This window comes from Pan paniscus, chromosome 9, assembly GCF_029289425.2.
Source record: "Pan paniscus chromosome 9, NHGRI_mPanPan1-v2.0_pri, whole genome shotgun sequence".
Taxonomy (NCBI): domain Eukaryota; kingdom Metazoa; phylum Chordata; class Mammalia; order Primates; family Hominidae; genus Pan; species Pan paniscus.
The window spans coordinates 48,009,536-48,027,428 of record NC_073258.2 but is presented as its reverse complement, the minus strand read 5'-3'; the positions used below and the strand labels follow the sequence as shown (position 1 = coordinate 48,027,428).

The 17,893-nt window shown below is 52.0% G+C and overlaps 1 protein-coding gene across 4 annotated transcripts; it reads right to left on the bottom strand.

The window, feature by feature from the left end:
• Nucleotides 1–5,998: 5,998 nt before the first annotated feature.
• SLC35C1 (solute carrier family 35 member C1) lies at nucleotides 5,999–14,715 on the bottom strand. 4 transcript variants are annotated; one of them, XM_034932450.3, is made up of 3 exons: nucleotides 14,594–14,715; nucleotides 12,681–13,207; nucleotides 5,999–8,239 (listed from the first exon to the last, which is right to left on the bottom strand). In XM_034932450.3, exons 2-3 carry the CDS (start codon nucleotides 13,174–13,176, stop codon nucleotides 7,680–7,682), a joined length of 1,056 nt encoding a protein of 351 aa, XP_034788341.2. In that variant the 5' UTR covers nucleotides 13,177–13,207; nucleotides 14,594–14,715; the 3' UTR covers nucleotides 5,999–7,679. The 4 variants fall into 4 exon arrangements, with proteins under 4 accessions (XP_034788341.2, XP_034788340.2, XP_063464470.1 ...); XM_034932449.3 differs by having other exon boundaries at nucleotides 14,497–14,657; XM_063608400.1 differs by lacking the exon at nucleotides 14,594–14,715 and adding an exon at nucleotides 13,701–13,826.
• Between the last annotated feature and the right edge of the window lie 3,178 nt (nucleotides 14,716–17,893).

The following is a 17,893-nucleotide window of genomic DNA, read 5'->3' as shown; positions in this document are numbered from 1 at the left end:
AGGCCATTTCTTTAGTGCTTTCTCCTTCACAAAGACCTCCATAGTCCTAACATCTCAGAGTAGACTTGACGTCCCCACTGGATCATGTCCCATCCTAGTCTGCGGACATCTCAAACTTAACATGTCCAAAAATAAACTCTTGGTCCCAGGCCTGTCTCTCACTGCTTAGTCTTCCCTGTCCAATAAATGGCACCTCCATTCCCAGTTGTGTAAGGCAGAAGTCTGGGCATTGTCCTTGAATTCTTTCTTCCTGTCAACCCCACAGGCAATCTCTCTGAAAGGTCTCTTGGCTTTACTTCTAAAATGCAGCTCAGGCCGGGTGCAGTGGCTCACGCCTGTAATCCCAGCACTCTGGGAGACCGAGGGGGGCGGATCACCTGAGGTCAGGAGTTCAAGACCAGCCTGGCCAACATCATGAAACCTCATCTCTATTAAAAAAAAAATTAGCTGGGCATGGTGGCACATGCCTGTAATCCCAGCTACTTTGGAGGTTGGAGCTGGAGAATCACTTGAACCCGGGAGGCAGAGGTTGCAGTGAGCCAAGATTGCGCCACTCCAGCTTGGGCAACAAGAGCGAAACTCAGTCTCAAAAAATAAATAAATACATAAATAAAATAATAAAATGCATCTCAAAGCTGTTCTCTTCTATCTCCGCAGCCACCACCCTAGTCTAAGCCACCACTGTTTCTCTCCTGGCCACACTATAACCTCTTGACTGGTCACCCTACTTGTGCCCTTGCCACCCTTGCCTTTGGTGTCAATTCATTTGCCTCACAAGGGCCAGAGAGATCTTCGTAAATTATAAATCAAATCATGGCACTCCCAGTGGCTGCCCATGGCACTGGGAATAAATCTAAACCCCTTGCGTGGTGCTCAATTTGGTACGCCCTGCCTGAGCCGAAGCCTCTAACCTCTCTTTCCACTCTTCCCCATGGTGAGTGGAATCAAAAGGAAACAGCATTTTGAAGGAATGTCAGAAAGCTGCCAAATTTATCTCTACCTCCTTTCCTATTTCTGGGATTTGTCCTCCCCTGTGAGGTTGGACCCCAGTGGAGACAGCCAATCAGCTTCCTCAAGTCTGCTCCTGCCACCCTGGCCTTCTCTCTGGTCCTTGACCACCTTCAACTCTTTTCCTTTTGCAGGGCCTGTGCGTGAGCTGTGACCTCTGCCTGGAATGCCCTTTCTTCACTCTTCCTATGGCTGGCTCCCTCCCACCATTTGGGCCTGAGATTAAATGTTATGCTCAGAGAGGCCTGTGAATATTCCATCTAGAGAAGGTTCCCCCCAATCATCTACACTTTGCCTTTTTGTTTTGCATTTATTTGAGTGTTTATTTGTTTTTAGTGTCTTGTCCACTGCTTCTCCCCTAGTGCTTGGGCATAGTTAGCACTCAATGAAGAGACTGTTTGTTGATGTGCACAGTAACAGTAGCTTGCTATAGTCCCGTACTAGGCTGAGCACTCTATATGCTTCATTCACAATCATTTTATGTGGGAGGATGGGCAAGGATTATCCCCATATCTCAGGTAGGAAAAGTGAGGCCCAGAAAGGTTAGGGGACTTGCCTGAGACCATGTAGCTTCTAAGAAGTGGAAACTAGATCTCCTGACCCCTGATCAGGTGCTCTTCAAAAGCAGAAGTGAAAGGGCGACGCAGGAGAGGCGTGTGGTAGGTCACTGTTCCTAAATTCTCCATGTCTTTCACTGTTTTTTGGTCTCTCTGTCACCCAGGCTGGAGTGCAGTGGTGTGATCTCGGCTCACTGCAACCTCGGCCTCCCGTGCTCAAGCGATTCTCGTGCCTCAGCCTCCCAAGTAGCTAGGATTACAGGTGGGAGCCACCACACCCAGCTAATTTTTTGTAGCGATGGGGGTCTCACTGTTGTTCAGGCTGGTCTCAAACTCCTAGCTCAAGGGATCTGCCTGCATCGGCCTCCCAAAGTGCTGGGATTATAGGTGTGAGCTACTGTACTTGGCCCACTATTTTTTTAAATTGGGCAGCTCAGTATCTACATCCCCGCCTTCTGAAAGGGACAAGAGAAAAGGGGAGACAGTCTGGGCTCAGGCCAGGGGTGGGTGGGGGAAGTATCACTCTTCTTTCTTGCCAGAGAAACATCATTCCTGGAGGTGGTCTTGGCCCCTTTAAATATCACAGAGATGAGCTGCGGGGCGGTGCTGACAGTGGAACCTGGCTGGGATGCTGGCCAGCTGGCTCAGGCTATCCCTGGGCTTCATTTGCATGAGAATTGGGGCCTGTGGCACTGTGTGGATCCAAACCCATCTACCTACACTGTGTGTCTTTGTATGTGTGTGTGTGGAGTCCTGCACAGTGGGTGAGGGCTGTTCAACTGTGTCCTAAGAGTTAGGCCCTCTCTCAACTACTTTAACTCATGAATTTGTTTATATTTGAGAAGCCCGAAGCCATGCATCCTTTTGTCTGCATTTAAGCATTTTTGGTAAAAAGTTGAAATTTAGATCTTTCTCTCTCTTTTTTTTATTTTTAATTTTTTTTAGAGACAGGGTCTGTTCTGTCACCCAGGCTGGGGTGTAGTGATGCAATCAACTGCAGCCTCCACCTCCTCGGCTCAAGTGATCCTCCTGTTTCAGCCTCCCTAGTAGCTGGGACTACAGGCAGACACCACCATGCCCAGCTAATTTTTAAATTTTTTGTAGCAGCAGAGTCCTGCTTTGTTGCCCAGACTGGTGTTGAACTCCTGGGCTCAAGCAATCCTCCTGCCTGGGCATCCCAAAGTGCTGGTATTACAGGCATGAGCCACCATGCCCAGCTTAGATTTCTCTCAAAAAAGTGCAAATAGCATTAAGAAAATAGTCCCAATTTTCTGAGTGTACAAAGGGTGCAGAAATGATCATGTCCATTCTGTTTTAGGGACCTGGCAATGGCGTAGCCATCAATCCGATCATGTTGATTGACCACTGCATTCAAGGCCTTCACCCCACATCCCACCCTGCCTTTCTGGTTTCCTCTCCAGCTCCAACCCCCAAACCTCTCACCACTCCCACTTGTGCTATTTCCTGAGCTTAACCTTCTCCCTGTTCTTCTCCAATTCTCCTCTTGGAGGCCTCTGCTCACTCAGTAAGCCTATTCAACTATCCTGGCCCTTGTGAGGACCTGGCTGACTCGCCACACTTGGTCTGTCCACCTTCTGCTTGCTCATGGCAATATGTTCAGATGTCCAGTGTGGCTTCTGTTATGGGGCTGTCATGCATGTTTATGTGCAATTCCCTGGAAGCAGATCCGGGTCTTCATATTAATACAACTGCTATAGTGTGGATGTTTATTACCAAACCTCATGTTGAAATTTGATCTCAATGTTGGAGGTGGGGGCCTAATGGGAGGGTCATGGGGGCAGACGCCGCATGAATAATCTATATTATTCATGAATTAGTAATATATCAATTCTATAATAATTGATACTATATCAATTCTATAATAATTGATACAGTATCAATTCTATAATAATTGATACTGTATCAATTCTATAATAATTGATACTGTATCAATTCTATAATAATTGATACTGTATCAATTCTATAATAATTGATACTGTATCAATTCTATAATAATTGATACTGTATCAATTCTATAATAATTGATACAGTATCAATTCTATATTATCAATATATCAATAATCATATAATCATTAATATAGTATGAATACATTAACTATATGTATTAATATTATTAATATACTAGTATATATTACTTATATATTAACTATTATATATTACTACTATATTATCATACAATGTTAATATATTAATTATTAAATATTAATATAGATTAATAATTACTTGTTAATATTCTTTTTTTTTTTTTTTTGAGATGGAGTCTCGCTCTGTTACCCGGGCTGGAGTGCAGTGGCGCGATCTCGGCTCACCGCAAGCTCTGCCTCCCGGGTTCATGCCATTCTCCTGCCTCAGCTTCCTGAGCAGCTGGGACCACAGGCGCCCACCACCACACTCGGCTAATTTTTTGCATTTTTAGTAAAGACGAGGTTTCACCGTGGTAGCCAGGATGGTCTTGATCTCCTGACCGCGTGATCCACCCGCCTCGGCCTCCCAAAGTGCTGGGATTACAGGCGTCAGCCACGCACCCGGCCTGTTAATATTCTTAATATAAATTTATTATTATTAAGATTATAATATAGATTAATTCTTAATTATTAAGATTATAATATAGATTATTCTTAATCTATAGTAATATCCTCCCTGAGTGGGTGGTGAGTTCTTGCTCTATTAGTCTCATGAGAACTAGTTGTTAAAAAGAGCCTGGCAGCCAGTGTGGTAGCTCACGGCTGAAATCTCAGCACTTTGGGACGCTGAGGTAGGAGGATCGCTGGAGACCAGGAGTTCAAAGCCAGCCTGGGCAACATAAAGAGACTCTGTCTTTACCAAAAATACAAACAAAAAAATCCACCAGGGCATAGTGTGCATGTCTGTAGTCCTGGCTACTTGGAGGCTGAAGTGGGAGGACTGCCGATTGTGCCACTGCACTCCAGCCTGGGTGACAGAGTGAGACCCTGCCTTAAAAAAAAAAAAGAGCTGGGGCATCTCCCCTTTCCTCTGTCTTGCTTCGCCCCCTCAACATATGATCCCTGCACAGCTGGCTCTCCCAGAGTGAAAGCAGCCTGAGGCCTTCACCAGATGCCCAACCTTGAACTTTTCCCGACATCAGAATCATCAGCCAAATAAGCCTTTTTTTTTTTGAGGCTGAGTCTCACTTTGTCACCCAGGCTGGAGTGCAATGGTGTGATCTTGGCTCACTGCAACCTCCGCCTCCCGGGTTCAAGCGATTCTCCTGCCTCAGCCTCCTGAGTAGCTGGGACTACAGGTGCGTGCCACCATGCCTGGCTGATTTTTGTATTTTTCATAGAGACAGGGTTTCACTATGTTGGCCAGGCTGGTCTCGAACTCCTAACCTCGTGATCCTTCTGCCTTGGCCTCCCAAAGTGCTGGGATTAGAGGCTAGAGCCACTGTGCCCGACCAATGAGTCTTTTTTAATTTATAAATTACCCAGCCACAGATATTCCCTTATAGCAACAATAAGTGGACTAAGACAACCTACCACAGTGCCTGGCATATAACAGGTGCTCAGAAAAGTGCTGGGTAGGCCGGGTATGGTGACTCATTCCTGTAATCCCAGCACTTTGGGAGGCCGAGGTGGGTGGATCACCTGAGGTCAGGAGTTTGAGACCAGCCTGGTCCACGTGGCGAAACCCCGTCTCAACTAAAAATGTGAAAAATTAGCCTGGTGTGTTGGCGGGCACCTGTAATCCCAGCTAATTGGGAGAGTGAGACAGGAGAATCGCTTGAACCTGGGAGATGGAGGTTGCAGTGGGCCAAGACCGTGCCATTGCACTCCAGCCTGAGTGACACAGCAAGACTCTGTTAAAAAAAAAAAAAAAAAAAAAAGTGCTGGGTATTGGACTCAGAATGCTGGGGTAGAGTTAAGTACCAAGCTCTGAAGGCACAGAACTCTGAATCCTCCTCCTGCCTCTTCCTTCCTGGGGCCCTCTCTGAGCCTCAGTGTCCTCATGTGTAAAAAAACCAGATCAGTGACGGCTCCCACCTAAGGGGCCACGGGGAGTTGTGAAGATGAACTTTACAACTTCTCAACTTCACAAGGGTGGATGTACAACACTCAGCACAGCCTATGGCCCCCAACAAGCATCCAGTAAATGGCAATTACGACTAATAGGAAACTTCAAGTCTGGTCACCTACCTTCCAGGAAGGAGCCTGGTATCCTTAGAAAGAACCAGCTCCTAGAAAGGCTGCCTGCTGGTGGGTGGGCTTGGTGAAGGCAGGGATGAGCCCTCCTTCCTGACAGATCCCCAGCTCCCCTCCACCCCAGGGCCCTGTTCACAAACCTTCTTCGGCCCTGCTGCCTCTGACAGATCCCAAACTCCCCTCCACCCCCAGGCCCTGTTCACAAATCCTCTCCAGCCCTGCTGCCTCTTCCCTCAGGCCACACACACAGGATCTTATGGATTCTTTATTGAATCACAAACAACTCAGGGCATCAGGCTCCAGCAGCTGCATTAGAACCCATCTGGGATTGTGAGGGGACTGGAGAGGGAGGGGGGAGAAGACCCGCTCTCCCTAGCCTTTCACTATATAGAGTAAAAACATCAGAAATCACCCCAAGAGAAAGGACATACCAAATGCCCACCAGAAGGGCCATGGACTGCAAGCCACCCTGAGCGCAGGAGGGTGCGGTGAAGGGTGGTATGGCCCTGACATTTGTGTGTGTCCCCCACTCCCCCTGCAAATTCACATTGGAATTCTCACCCCCAAGGTGACAGTATTAGGAGGTGGGGCCTTTGGAGCTGATTGGGTCATGGGGGCGGAGCCCTCATGAACAGGGTTGGAGTCCTTATAAAAGAGGCAGGAAGGAGCTTGCTTGTTTGTGCTTCTACCATTGAGGATACAGCGAGAAGGCACCATCTATGGATCGGGAAACAGCCCTCAGCAGAGTCCGAATCTGCTGGCCTCTTGATCTTGGACGTCCCAGCTCCCCAGGACTGTGAGCAATACGTTTCTGTTGTTTGTAAGCCACCCGGCCTACGGCATTTTGATATAGGAGCTCGCTGGACTAACAGTGGGGCTAAGCAGGCTCTGTCAGCCACAACCTCAGGGAAGAATGTAAAGGTTGGTGTCTTACCATCACAAGGCAAGCGGCTCAGAACCAGCTATAACACCTCCCTTGCAGAGATCTAGGGGCGCCAGACACAGCTGGGGTGGAAGGCTCTTAGTCTGGACCCCTGCTCCATCAGCCCCACCTGGGGAGGAAGGCTTCTGGGGAGGTAGAACTGGGAGAAGAGAGAAGCAGCTCCTTGGCTCTGCTTTCAGAAGGCTGTTACCTGGGCCAGGTGCTGGGAGACCAGAGGGACAGGTGCCACTCAGGGCCAGAGGAGCCACACAGGACAATGTGATGTTAGGGACTGGGGGAGGATGTTAATGACCCTGCTTAACCTCTAAGAGAAGCATGGTTCCCTTGTGTTCAAAAGCTGGACATACAGGGTGTATAGATGGTGAGCACTTTCTCACAATCCACCCCATTCCCAGGCCACTGCCCAGCAGCCCCTGGGGATCTGCTGGTGTCAGAGGGAACTCGCTCATTTCCTCCCTCAGTCCAGCCCACACTTTCCTCCAAAGGAAGGCTGGTCTGTGGGCCCAGGGTGAGGCCGCCTGCCCACCGCAGACGGAAGGCTTCCCAACCCTCTCCAGGTGGCTGTGGTAGGGCCATCTCCCCTGAGTACAGTGAAGCCTTTGTGGCTTTGCCATTGCTGTCCCTTCAAGGTTGTTGCCTGTCCCTGTCCTCAGAGTGATGTGGAGGCAGACAGGCCCTGGAGGCAGAAGGAAGGGGTTCAACTCTCACTAGGGTGCTCCCTCGGGAAGGACAAAAACTCAGAAATACGAGAGGATAGAGAAGGGTTTGGCAACTTTCTGATATTACTTGTAAACACTGGTTCCTTCAACTTTCTGATATTACTTGTAAACACTGGTTCCTTCTCAACCACCGTATTCTGATTGGGTCTATAAGTAGCACCCAGTCCACACCACAGCACACTTCTGGGATCCAGGAGACCACCTTCACTACTGTGCTGGCCCCGCCTGTGTACGGGCCCCAGGGCCGGGCCATCCAGGGTGCCTGTGGTGCTCACACCCCCATGGCGCTCTTCTCGCTGTCTTTGGGGCTGGGCTCCTCTGGACTCTTCTTCATCTCCCAGCCCCTGACCCAGGTGTAGGCGGAGGAGCCGCCCAGCACCATCATGTTGCTCGTCCACCAGAGGAAGCTCTTGGTCTCCTCGTAGTAGAGCACGGCCAGCACTGTCTGGGCACAGGCCTTGGCCGTGCCCGACACATTGTGGGTCAGCGGACTGGTGAACTTGATCTGCAGTCCTGTCACGTAGCCGATGGCAAAGCCAAACAGGCCGCCCAGCGTCATCATCCCCCAGAAGTGGGCACTGCCCAGCTGGGCAAAGTCACGCAGGGCCTGAAGCTCCCCAAGCAGCAGGAGCAGGGGCAGGAAGAGGACGCAGGCGTTGACGTTGTTGTAGAAAGTCAGGCGCCAGATGCTGCCGTCCACCGCCGGAAGCACCTTCGTGGTGTAGATGGCGTTGAGCGAGACACAGAGGCTAGCCAGCACGCCGAAGACAGTGCCCAGCCACGACAGGGTGCCTTCTGCCCCCTCCTGGTCCACACCAAGCCAGAAGCCCCCTGCAGTGGGGAGAGGAGGAGTGGGGAAGGGCGAGGAAGAGGGATGAGGACGAGGAGGAAGAAGGACAGAGGATCAGACACCAAATTTCACAGACTGAGTATTGCGGCCCTCCCCGTTCCTCCCCAGGCCTCCCTCCAATAAGCACAGCCAGAGTCTCCACTGCAGGCAAAGCACTCCACATGAACTATGGGAGCCGCCCAGGGCAAGAAAACCTCCTCTGGCAGCTTATCTGCTAGCAGAGGAGAAAGACATTAAAACAAATCTTCCCAGTTACTTCTTTAATTACAATTGTAAGAATTGTAATGAGGTCCATAAAGTAGTACAAGGTGCTGTGAGAGCCTGTAAGTGGGCGACTGTGCTGGCCTGGGGCATCTGAAAATAACATTTGAACTGAGTTCTGAAGAATGAGTGCCACTTAGTGGTTAATGTGATTTAAGGTGACCCTGCGTAAATGACTTCCAGTGTCTAAGCCTTGGCTGCTTCTTGCATGGAATGGGAGCCTATGATGTCATCATGGGGCGCATTAAGTTAGAATCTCTTGTGTCATTTGGGGCAGTGACTCTGAGACTCTCATCTTGTGTCACCTCCTGCTCAAAGAGCTTCCATGGCTCCCCACTTCTGCCATCAGGACTATACTCCTTGGCGTGGCAGGCGGGGGTGCCTGCACCCTTGCCAGCCCTTCCTCTGTCCTATGGTCGCCCCAGCTTCCCTGCTCGTCTCCCTGCTTCTCACCCTGGGCCTCAGTGTCCTTGTTCATGTCCTGTGCCAGAAACACCCCCCTTCTTTCTGGGGGATTCTATTCATCTGTCAAGGTCAAAGTTGGCTTCTCCTGGGGAATCCTTTCCTGATAATCCCAGAACCTGGACTCTTACTGCCTCGCTTTCCTGCAAAGCCCCTTGCCTGCTCTGGGCTGCTGGGCCCCTGCCCATGGTGACAGTCTGGTCTTTTTAGCCAGATCCCATGCTCCCAGAAGGCAGGGGCTGAACAATGCACGTTATACTTCCTGCCACAGCATCTGGCAACACGGGGCAGTGGGGAAAGTTTTGGGGTCAGAGGGATTTAGCCTCCAATCAGGCTCTGCAATTTAGAAGCTGAGTGGCCTGGGAGAAGTTACTTAACCACTCTGAGCTCTCTGGGTCACCTCCCTGTCCTCCACTCCAGCCAATCTACTCTCCACCTTGCAACCGATATGATCATCCTGAAGTCCAGATCGGTCCAGGCTGTGCCCTGGTGTGAAGCCTCTCTGTGGCTCTCCACTGCCTTCAGGAGAAATTCCACTCACTCACCACAGCTCTTAGGACCTGCACCACGTGGAGTCGGCCTGACTGGGCAGCCTTGTGTCTGGTGAGTCTCGCTGTGGCCCAGCCATGAAGAAGTGCACGTGCTCTTCCTTCTGTCTAGAATGTTCTGTCCCTACTTCTTCCTCTAAACCCAGTTTCTAAACTTCCTCCAGAAGGCCTGCTTAGACTGCCCTGTCCCCGGGTCCCCTCCCTTGCCCAGAGCTCCCACAGCCCCTTTTATGCATGCCCCATCACAGCCCTTACTATGCTAGCGTAACTGTCACCACCATGCCCTCCAGGAGTGTAGGAGCTGAGGTTACCTTTTCCAAACTTGTATCCCCAAAGCCTGGCATGGTGCCTGGCATGTGTTTAGCCACCAATTACTAGTCGTGGAATGAATGAATGAAAGTTGTTATGGAGGTGGTTGTATTAAAGGAGACAGGATACTTCCTACATCATAGGCACTCAACACACAGCACTCTTCTCTTTTTCTCTTTGTTTTTTGAGACAGAGTCTCACTGTGTCACCCTGGCTGGAGTACAGTGGTGCGATCTTGGCTCACTGCAACCTTCGCCTCCTGGATTCAAGCAATTCTCGTGCCTCAGCCTCTTGAGTAGCTGGGATTACAGGGATGCGCTACCATGCCTGGCTAATTTTCAGTAGAGAGGGGGCTTCACCATGTTGGCCAAGCTGGTCTTGAACTCTTGACCTCAGGTGATCCGCCTGCCTCGGCCTCCCCAAGTGCTGGGATTACAGGCATGAGCCACCATGCCCAGCCCAACCACAGAGCCCGACCCTCCTCTTTCTTGACAGAACCTTTGCACAAGGGGTACCCACAGACCTGCTGGGGGCAGGGTGAGGGGGGCAGAGGGCTGTACCACCCACTCACCTGCTTGGCTACAGCACCCCCAGCCCTCCTGGTGGTTACCTTCTGAGTCCAGAAGCAACTGCAACATCAATGTTCTAGAGCGACTCTTGCCCAGAAAGAAATTTTTTGAGACTGTGTCTTGCTCTGTCGCCCAGGCTGGAATGCAGTGGCGCGATCTTGGCTCAATGCAACTTCTGCCTCCCGGGTTCAAGCAATTATCCTGCCTCAGCCTCCCGAGTAGCTGGGATTACAGGCACATGCCACCACGCCCGGCTAATTTTTTGTATTTTTAGTAGAGACAGGGTTTCACCATGTTGGCCAGGCTGGTCTCGAACTCCTGATCTCAGGTGATCCACCTGCCTCAGCCTCCCAAAGTGCTGGGATTACAGGCATGAGCCACTGTGCCTGGCCCAGAAGGAGCTTTGAAAGGTACTGTGTGACATGGGGGTCTAGGAGGGGAGGCCTAGAATAGTTGCCTGAGACTCGTCTTCCCCCACAAGGAGGAAGAAAGAGGAAACACTGCAGATAGCGGGCCAGGTCCTGGGCCGGCAGAGAGCGCCCACCTCCCTGGCCCCTGTCCCAGTCAGGCAGGCTGGTGAATGCACCATTCTCAGAACCTCACCACTGGTTACTTGGATTACCTTTGGGATTTGGGCCCAGTTACCCTAGTGTCTTCACCTTCCTGCAGGCAAATTCTCCAACTAGGAGTCTCTACCCCTGAGGCCATTCCTGGCAGGGTCAGCAGGAATGAAGTAGAGAGCCCTGGGGCATCTGAGGAGGACAGGGAGGAGGGGAGGTACACCTGTTCCCTGGAGAGGGAAATGGAAGCAGGCTGGGAGAGTTCTGGCAGGGGGGGTCTTGCAGCTTCCCCTACTCTAACCGTGACCTTCTCCCTTCTCCCCTCTTGGACTTAGACCCAGCAGCCCTAGATCCAGCAGTTGCTCAACAAGGGGAAACATTTTCTAGGACAGGTGGCATGGGATGGGTCCCTTCCCCCACCAACCGGTGCATCTAGCCTGGGACCCTGAGCCATCAGCAAAGAATATGATATGTAGGCCAAATAAGATAAACTTTATAGCACCAGGAAAAACCAGCATAGGTTCAAATGAAGACCCCATTCCTAGATGACGCAGCCCTGGGAAGACTCGGAGGGAATGGGATGCTGGAGGCTCTCTAACGCAGCATGGGGCCCAGTAAAATATGGGCCCATCTAACCTGTGCTGTCCCATACCATAGCCCTCAGCCACATTTGGCTACTGAGCCCTTGAAATGTGGCTAGAAAATCAGGTTGTAACATCCGCAAATGAGGAAGTGAATGTTTAACATTTTGCTTAATTTTAACTAATTTAAATAAGTGGCCAATGGCTACTGCATTGAATACTGCAGTTCTAACCTCCAAGACGAGCAGAGGGGATAGAAGCACAGGCCTGGGAGTCTGGCCAATCTGGGTTTGCATCCCAGCCTGGCTGCTCGCTAGCTGTGTGGCCGTGGGCAAGTAATGTAACATCTCTGAGCCTCAGTTTCCTTGTTTGTATAGAAATGACCGCTGGTAGTGATGCCACAACCCAGGGGATCTCTGGGAGAACAAAGGAGATGCTATATGTGAAATAATTAGCATAATTTCCCCATCAATAATTATTATTTTCTGAGGGTCAAGTCCAGGAAGACAGCTGAGGCCTCTCAAAGCATATTGCTTGCTACTGTCTCAGGCGCTATCCTGAGCTGGCAGAGAGTGATGGTATATTTATTAAAAGACGTATTGTCCTCTACTAAGAGCACTGGCTGGGAAATCAGGACACCTGAGCTCTTGAGAAACAATAAAGTACAGTGGTCGGGCATGTGAACTGCGAAGCCAGATTGCTTGAGTTCAGATCCCAGCTCTGCCACTTATTAGCTGGGTGATCTTGGACAAGTTACTTAACTTCTCTGTGCCTTGGTTTTTCCCTCTGTAAAATGTGGATTATAATCCCATCTTGTTATGAAGATTAGCTGAGTTAATATGGCTAAGATCCATGTGCCTGGCACATTTTAATCACTCAACAAATGTCAGTTGCTTTTGCTGCTGTTGTTACTATTATTATTACTATTGTTCTTGCCCCGGCTGGGCTCGTAACTTGCTGGGTGACCTTTAGTAAGTTACTTGCTCTCTCTGTGCCCCCAGGCTCTTTCTCCTATGACTGCTGCACCAAAGGAGCTGGGACAGATGAAGTCCTAGGATGCCTAGAAGAGTTGTTCTTCACGGTTTCAGTCCCCATGACCACTCTATCCCCCGTGGCCCCAGCTGCCACTCACCGATGATGATGCCGCAGGTGAGCAGGGCATAGAAGGAGGTGGTCTGCTTGAGCAGCAGGTAGGAGAGCAGCACGTTGAAGACGGTGGTGAGCGAGCGGCCCACATTGTAGAAGGCCACACCGACGTACTTGAGGCAGAGGTTATTGAAGGTGATCATGCCGATGAAGACCACCGACAGGGGCAGGACGCTGCGGGCCACCCTGAGGTCCAGGCGCAAGCTGGGGAAGTCCACGGTACCAGGGCAGCAGGCGGCCAGAGCGCTGAGGCCTTTGCACAGCAGCGTGGTCACCAGGCACTGGTAGAAGGTGACGAAGATGGGGGTGTCCAGCCGCAGGGAGGGGCTGTCCAGCAGGTACTTATTAAGGAACACCATGGAGATGGAGGTGACCCAGTAGAGGGAGACCACCAGCGCGATCCGCAATGCCCGCAGCAGAAAGGGCTTCTCCCCGTTGGCCTCTGCCTCTGCAGAGGGGTCTGAGGCCCCGGTCAGCGCCATGTGCAGGATCCTGGACCGCTTCAGAGGGGCCCTATTCATGGTAGCAGAGGAGCTGGGTCACCCCGCGGCCAGAACTCTGATTCCCTGGAGTCCAGGGCAGTGAGCTCACTTGTGCTCTCCGCAAGGAAGCCGCAGCCCTCGATTGTCACATGTGGGCTGGCCTAAAGGCCTCCCCATTGTCCTCATGGATAGAGAAGTTCTGCTTTGGGGTGAGCCCAGTTGTGCTGCTCCACAACCTGCTCCCACCCCGAGGGGGCTCTGAGACAAGACACAGGGCAAGGGAGAGGAAGAGGATAAGGCGGTGAGGCCAGGACAGAGAAGACCTGTGAGGGGAGAAGAGGCTGGGGCCTAACAGGGAGGGGTCGCAGAGAGAAGGGAGGGGAGAGGAATGGCAGGGCGGGGCAGGAGTAGGTACGCGGGGCGAAGGTGCAGGAAAAGGACGCGTGGCAGAGTGGGAAGAGGTGCCGAGAGGGCGGCATGGGCGGCTGTCGGAGGGAGGGGCGGGCAGGGGGAGGGAGGCGTACAGGGAGCTGCCGGAGGCCGGGCGCGGCTGGAGGGAGGGCTGCGGAATCAGAGGGGCTCGGGGCTTGGGGCTGAAGGACGCGGGAGGGGGCTGGGCCGGCGCCCACGTCTCGCTGCCTTCCCGGGATCTGTCGCCGGCTCAGCCCAGGAGCCTCCGGACATCCGAGGCCGACTCCCCGGGAGGCGGGCCCTGGACTCACTTCCTGACACGCCCCCACGTGGCCTTAAAGGGCCCGCACGCCCCGCCTTGCCCTTAAAGCGACAGCCCCAGAGAGGCGGAGTTCGCCAGTCCCCAGCCCCGCCCCTGCGCTCCGCTGCCCGCTGCTGGCGGGGGACCTCGGCAGCCACAGGTTTTTCTGGGTGCTTGAGCCTCGCCCTGCTTCCTGGAAGGGCTCCATCACCCTCGCCTGCCCACCCTCAGCCCTGTCCGCCCCGGAGCCTCCGTCCCCCGACTTGGCTAGGCTTGGCTCGCAGGTCCACTTCCCGGAACCCCGACCCAGGACCCAGGCGGCGATACATCAGCCTGGACCCCTCCACCTCCGGAGACTCGCGTTGCCGCCCTGCGTCCCTCTGCCAATCCGAGCTCACTCTTCCATAACAATGTTGTGGTCCCCTCCTTTCCCCTCATTTTCACCGCCCCCAGGCCCTCTCCCAAGCCCGAGACCCCCGGTAGCGCTCCCCGAGGCCGGAGGCCACGCCGCCTCTCTCGGACTTCAGTTTGTCCTCCCTGTGCACCTGTCGAGGTCCTCTGGGCGGCCCGGATCCGAGATTCCAAAGGCTCAAGGCAGCATCTCTTACCCCTTCCAGAAAATACTGTTTCCCCGGCCGGTCCAGCCGCATCAGCTCCCGCGCCCCTGCCTGTGTCCCCGGGCCGCGAAGGCGACCTGGCGCTCACCTCCTCCGGTGCACTGGGCGGCCGCGCCGCGACCCCGTGCTGCACCTGCAGCGCCGCACCCTGGGCCGCGCCCGCGGGATCGACTTCCTGCTTTCCGCCCCGGGCCCGGGCACCTTGCCAGCCTCGCCGGCCTGTTCGCGGCATGGGGCCCGGGGGTGCCGGCGGAGAGGCGGCGATCCCGACGGTCGTGGGAGGAGGCCCTCTCCTCTTTCCAAGGCTACTCCTGTCCCTGGTACCCCCGCCCGCCCGGGACCCGGCTTCAGTTACCGCAGCTGGCACGTCCCGGGACTTGGCTGTATCCCTGGCCCGCCGCGCTCCGGGCTTGCACTTCCAGAAGTGCGTGCGGGGACGGCTCGGATTCTTCCAGCCGGCAGTGAGGGGAGGGTTCCCCGCCCCTTCCAGGGCCGGGGCCTGGAAAGTCTAGCCTGTGGTCTGCCACTCACCAGGCAGCCGGGGAGACCAGGAGGATCGACTTCTCTGGTTCGCGCTCTAGCACCTGCGTTGGGTAGGCCACTTTCTCCGACGGCCGGAGTTATCTTCATGGTAAAACTAAGGGGCTAGGCTTGACCTGTGGGTCCCAACCTTCCCCAGAACTCTAGGTGGTATGGTCGAACATAGATGTTTGTAATATTTCAAGCACCATTTAATTAGTGCCATTTAATTAACGGGTAAGATGATGTCATGGCTGGGATTTGTTTTACAATACTAAGAATACTTAGCAAAAATATTTTTTATTTTTATTTATTTATTCTTTTTGGGACGGAGTCTCGCTCCGTCGCCCAGGCTGGAGTGCAGTGGTGCTATTTCAGCTCACTGCAACCTCCGTCTCCCGGGTTCAAGCGATTCTCCTGCCTCAGCCTCCCGAATAGCTGGAATTACAGGCGTCCACCACCACGCCCGGTTATTTTTTGTATTTTTAGTAGAGACCGGGTTTCGCCGTGTTGGCCAGGCTGTTCTCTAACTCCTGACCTCAGGTGATCCGCTGGCCTCGGCCTCCCAAAGTGCTGGGATTACAAGCGTGAGCCACCGTGCCTGACCTCAAAAAGATTTTTTTTAAAAGGTTGATAGATTAAATAAGATAAGCCATTGATAGTTGTTGTAGCTAGGCATAGATACACAAGGATCCATTATAAGAGTTTCCTCACTTTTGTGTACATTTGCAAATTTCCGAATAAAAAGGTAAAACCTATATAGTACGCTTAAACTCTCAGATCCTAACTGCACAAACCTTCACTGGAGCTGAGCGCAGCCCTGGGTGGGCTGTAGGGAAATGGGAGGGCTGCAGGCTGCAGTGAAGTAAACAGCTGCCCCAGAACGAGCCGGGCCCACACCCTACCCTCTTCCACTAGCCCCGGGTACTAGCACTCCCCTCTTCCTCCTCAAGGAATGAGACTCTGCTTCCTAGTTGTGGGCTGTTCTCCACCTGGAGGATACCATCTGGTTACCTTGTCACTTTTGGAACTAAAATATCCCTTTGGGGAAAGAAAGACTCAAGAGGGACTGAGCTGGTCTCCTGAACCCCACCTGGAGAGTCTACCTCTGGGATTTTCCTTTGAAGGTGTGGGTTTTGGTTCATTAAGAGCAATTCGTATCTGTTCCAGTCTCTCCTCTCTTATGCCCGAGAGTTCGCCATGACAAACAATTTAGTGACAGACAGGGCAAACTTGTCCCTGAGAGGCCCTGGTGATCTGGAAGGGCCTTCTCCTTAGCACATTAGCAGGAACTTGTCTGATGACTGCTGCCACCTTGAACTGGAGGGAAGAGATATATCTTGTATATAGGCCAGATGCACTTCGCTGAGAGAGGCCCAGGGGCAGTCAGTGCTGCATGTGTGGGGGACAGTGTGGGCTCTCTATGGAGGCCAAAGTATACCCCTGTCTCCAATCTCTCACATCATACCTGAAATTCTGTCATTAGTGTCACTCCCTTGGATTAAGGTTGTTAACAGGCCAGTACAGCAAGTTTCCTGGATTCTAATCCTTTTTATCCCTTATGAGGGAAAGGAGGGGTGGGGATGTTTCTTAGGGGGTCTAAGGCCCCCGGGAATTGTGTACCTTGCATAAACGGTTTGCTTTTGAATTCTCTTTAAGGAATGTTAATTGTTTAAACCTCCACAAAGGGTGAAATTTTAGGTCTTGCCAAGAGTGATTATTCAGGGTGTGAATTTGGTGTGAGGTAGAGCATAAGATCATCAACGTGGCAGCTGAAGGGCTGTAATAGTTCCTTTATGGGTGTAGTCTCATTTTCTTGCCTTGGCTGGGAGCCACTAATAATGTCAGCAGGAAATTATTTCTGCCAGTCACAGTGAACAGAACTAACTTCCCAGGTTCAGGGGTCAGTGGATCTATACCTGTGCGGCTTGAGAACTTCTGGGAACACACAGATGTTGACTGTCTCACTCTGAGTTCAACAAGGACTCATGAGCCTACCCTATGTGATAGACACTCCTAGTTGTCTACCAAAATTCACTCCCCTATTCATCCAAAATAATTGGATTGTAGCTAGTCTTATGGTTGCCCAGCCAAAGACTACATTTCCCAGCTTTCCTTCTAAGTAGATGAACCATGTGACTTAGTGGATGGTGAAGGGAAGTGTCTTGGTGAGTTCAGCCTGCTATAACAAAAATACCATAGATTGAGTGGCTTAAACAGTAAGCATTTATTTCTCACAGTCTGGAGGCTGGGAGGTCCAAGATCAAGGCCCAGGTGGATCTGGTGTCTGGCAAGGGGCTGCTTCCAGCTTGTAGAAGGCTGCTTTCTCCTTCTGTCTTCACCTGGCACATAGATGGGGATGGAGTGGGGGGAGGATCTCATGTCTTTTCTTATAAGAGCACTAATCCCACCATGAGGGCTCCACTCTCATGACCTAATTACCTTCCAAAGACCCATCCCCAAATACCATCATATTGGGGCTTAGGGGTCCATTGGAGTATATAAATTTTGGAGGGATACCTCCAGTCTATAGCAACACGTGAGATATGCTACTTTCTAGGTCTTTAAAACTTTAGGAGTGTGTTCCTCCATGCTTTTTCTTCCTCTTCCCATAACCTGGAAACCAAATGCATCTATAAGCCAGTCTTGACCATGAGGACAAGGACAACGTCTTAGAGGCTGTGGAGGAATGTGATGGAAAAAGCCGAGGTCCCTGATTCTGTGGAGCAGAGATACCTGCCACTGTGGACTGTGGGAAATCAACTTATGTTCCTGCATACCTACACAGTTCTAAAGGGGTCTCTTTGCTACAGCAACAAGGCCTTTACCCACATGCCTACTGGAATGGCATTTCCTCCTCACACACATA

Coding starts and splice junctions, on each gene's coding strand:
- SLC35C1 (XM_003808230.5), bottom strand. CDS start 13,215: ATGAATAGGGCCCCTCTGAAGCGGTCCAGGATCCTGCACATGGCGCTG. Junction 8,240..12,680: donor CACCTGCGGCATCATCATCG/GTGAGTGGCAGC, acceptor TCCCCACTGCAG/GGGGCTTCTGGCTTGGTGTG.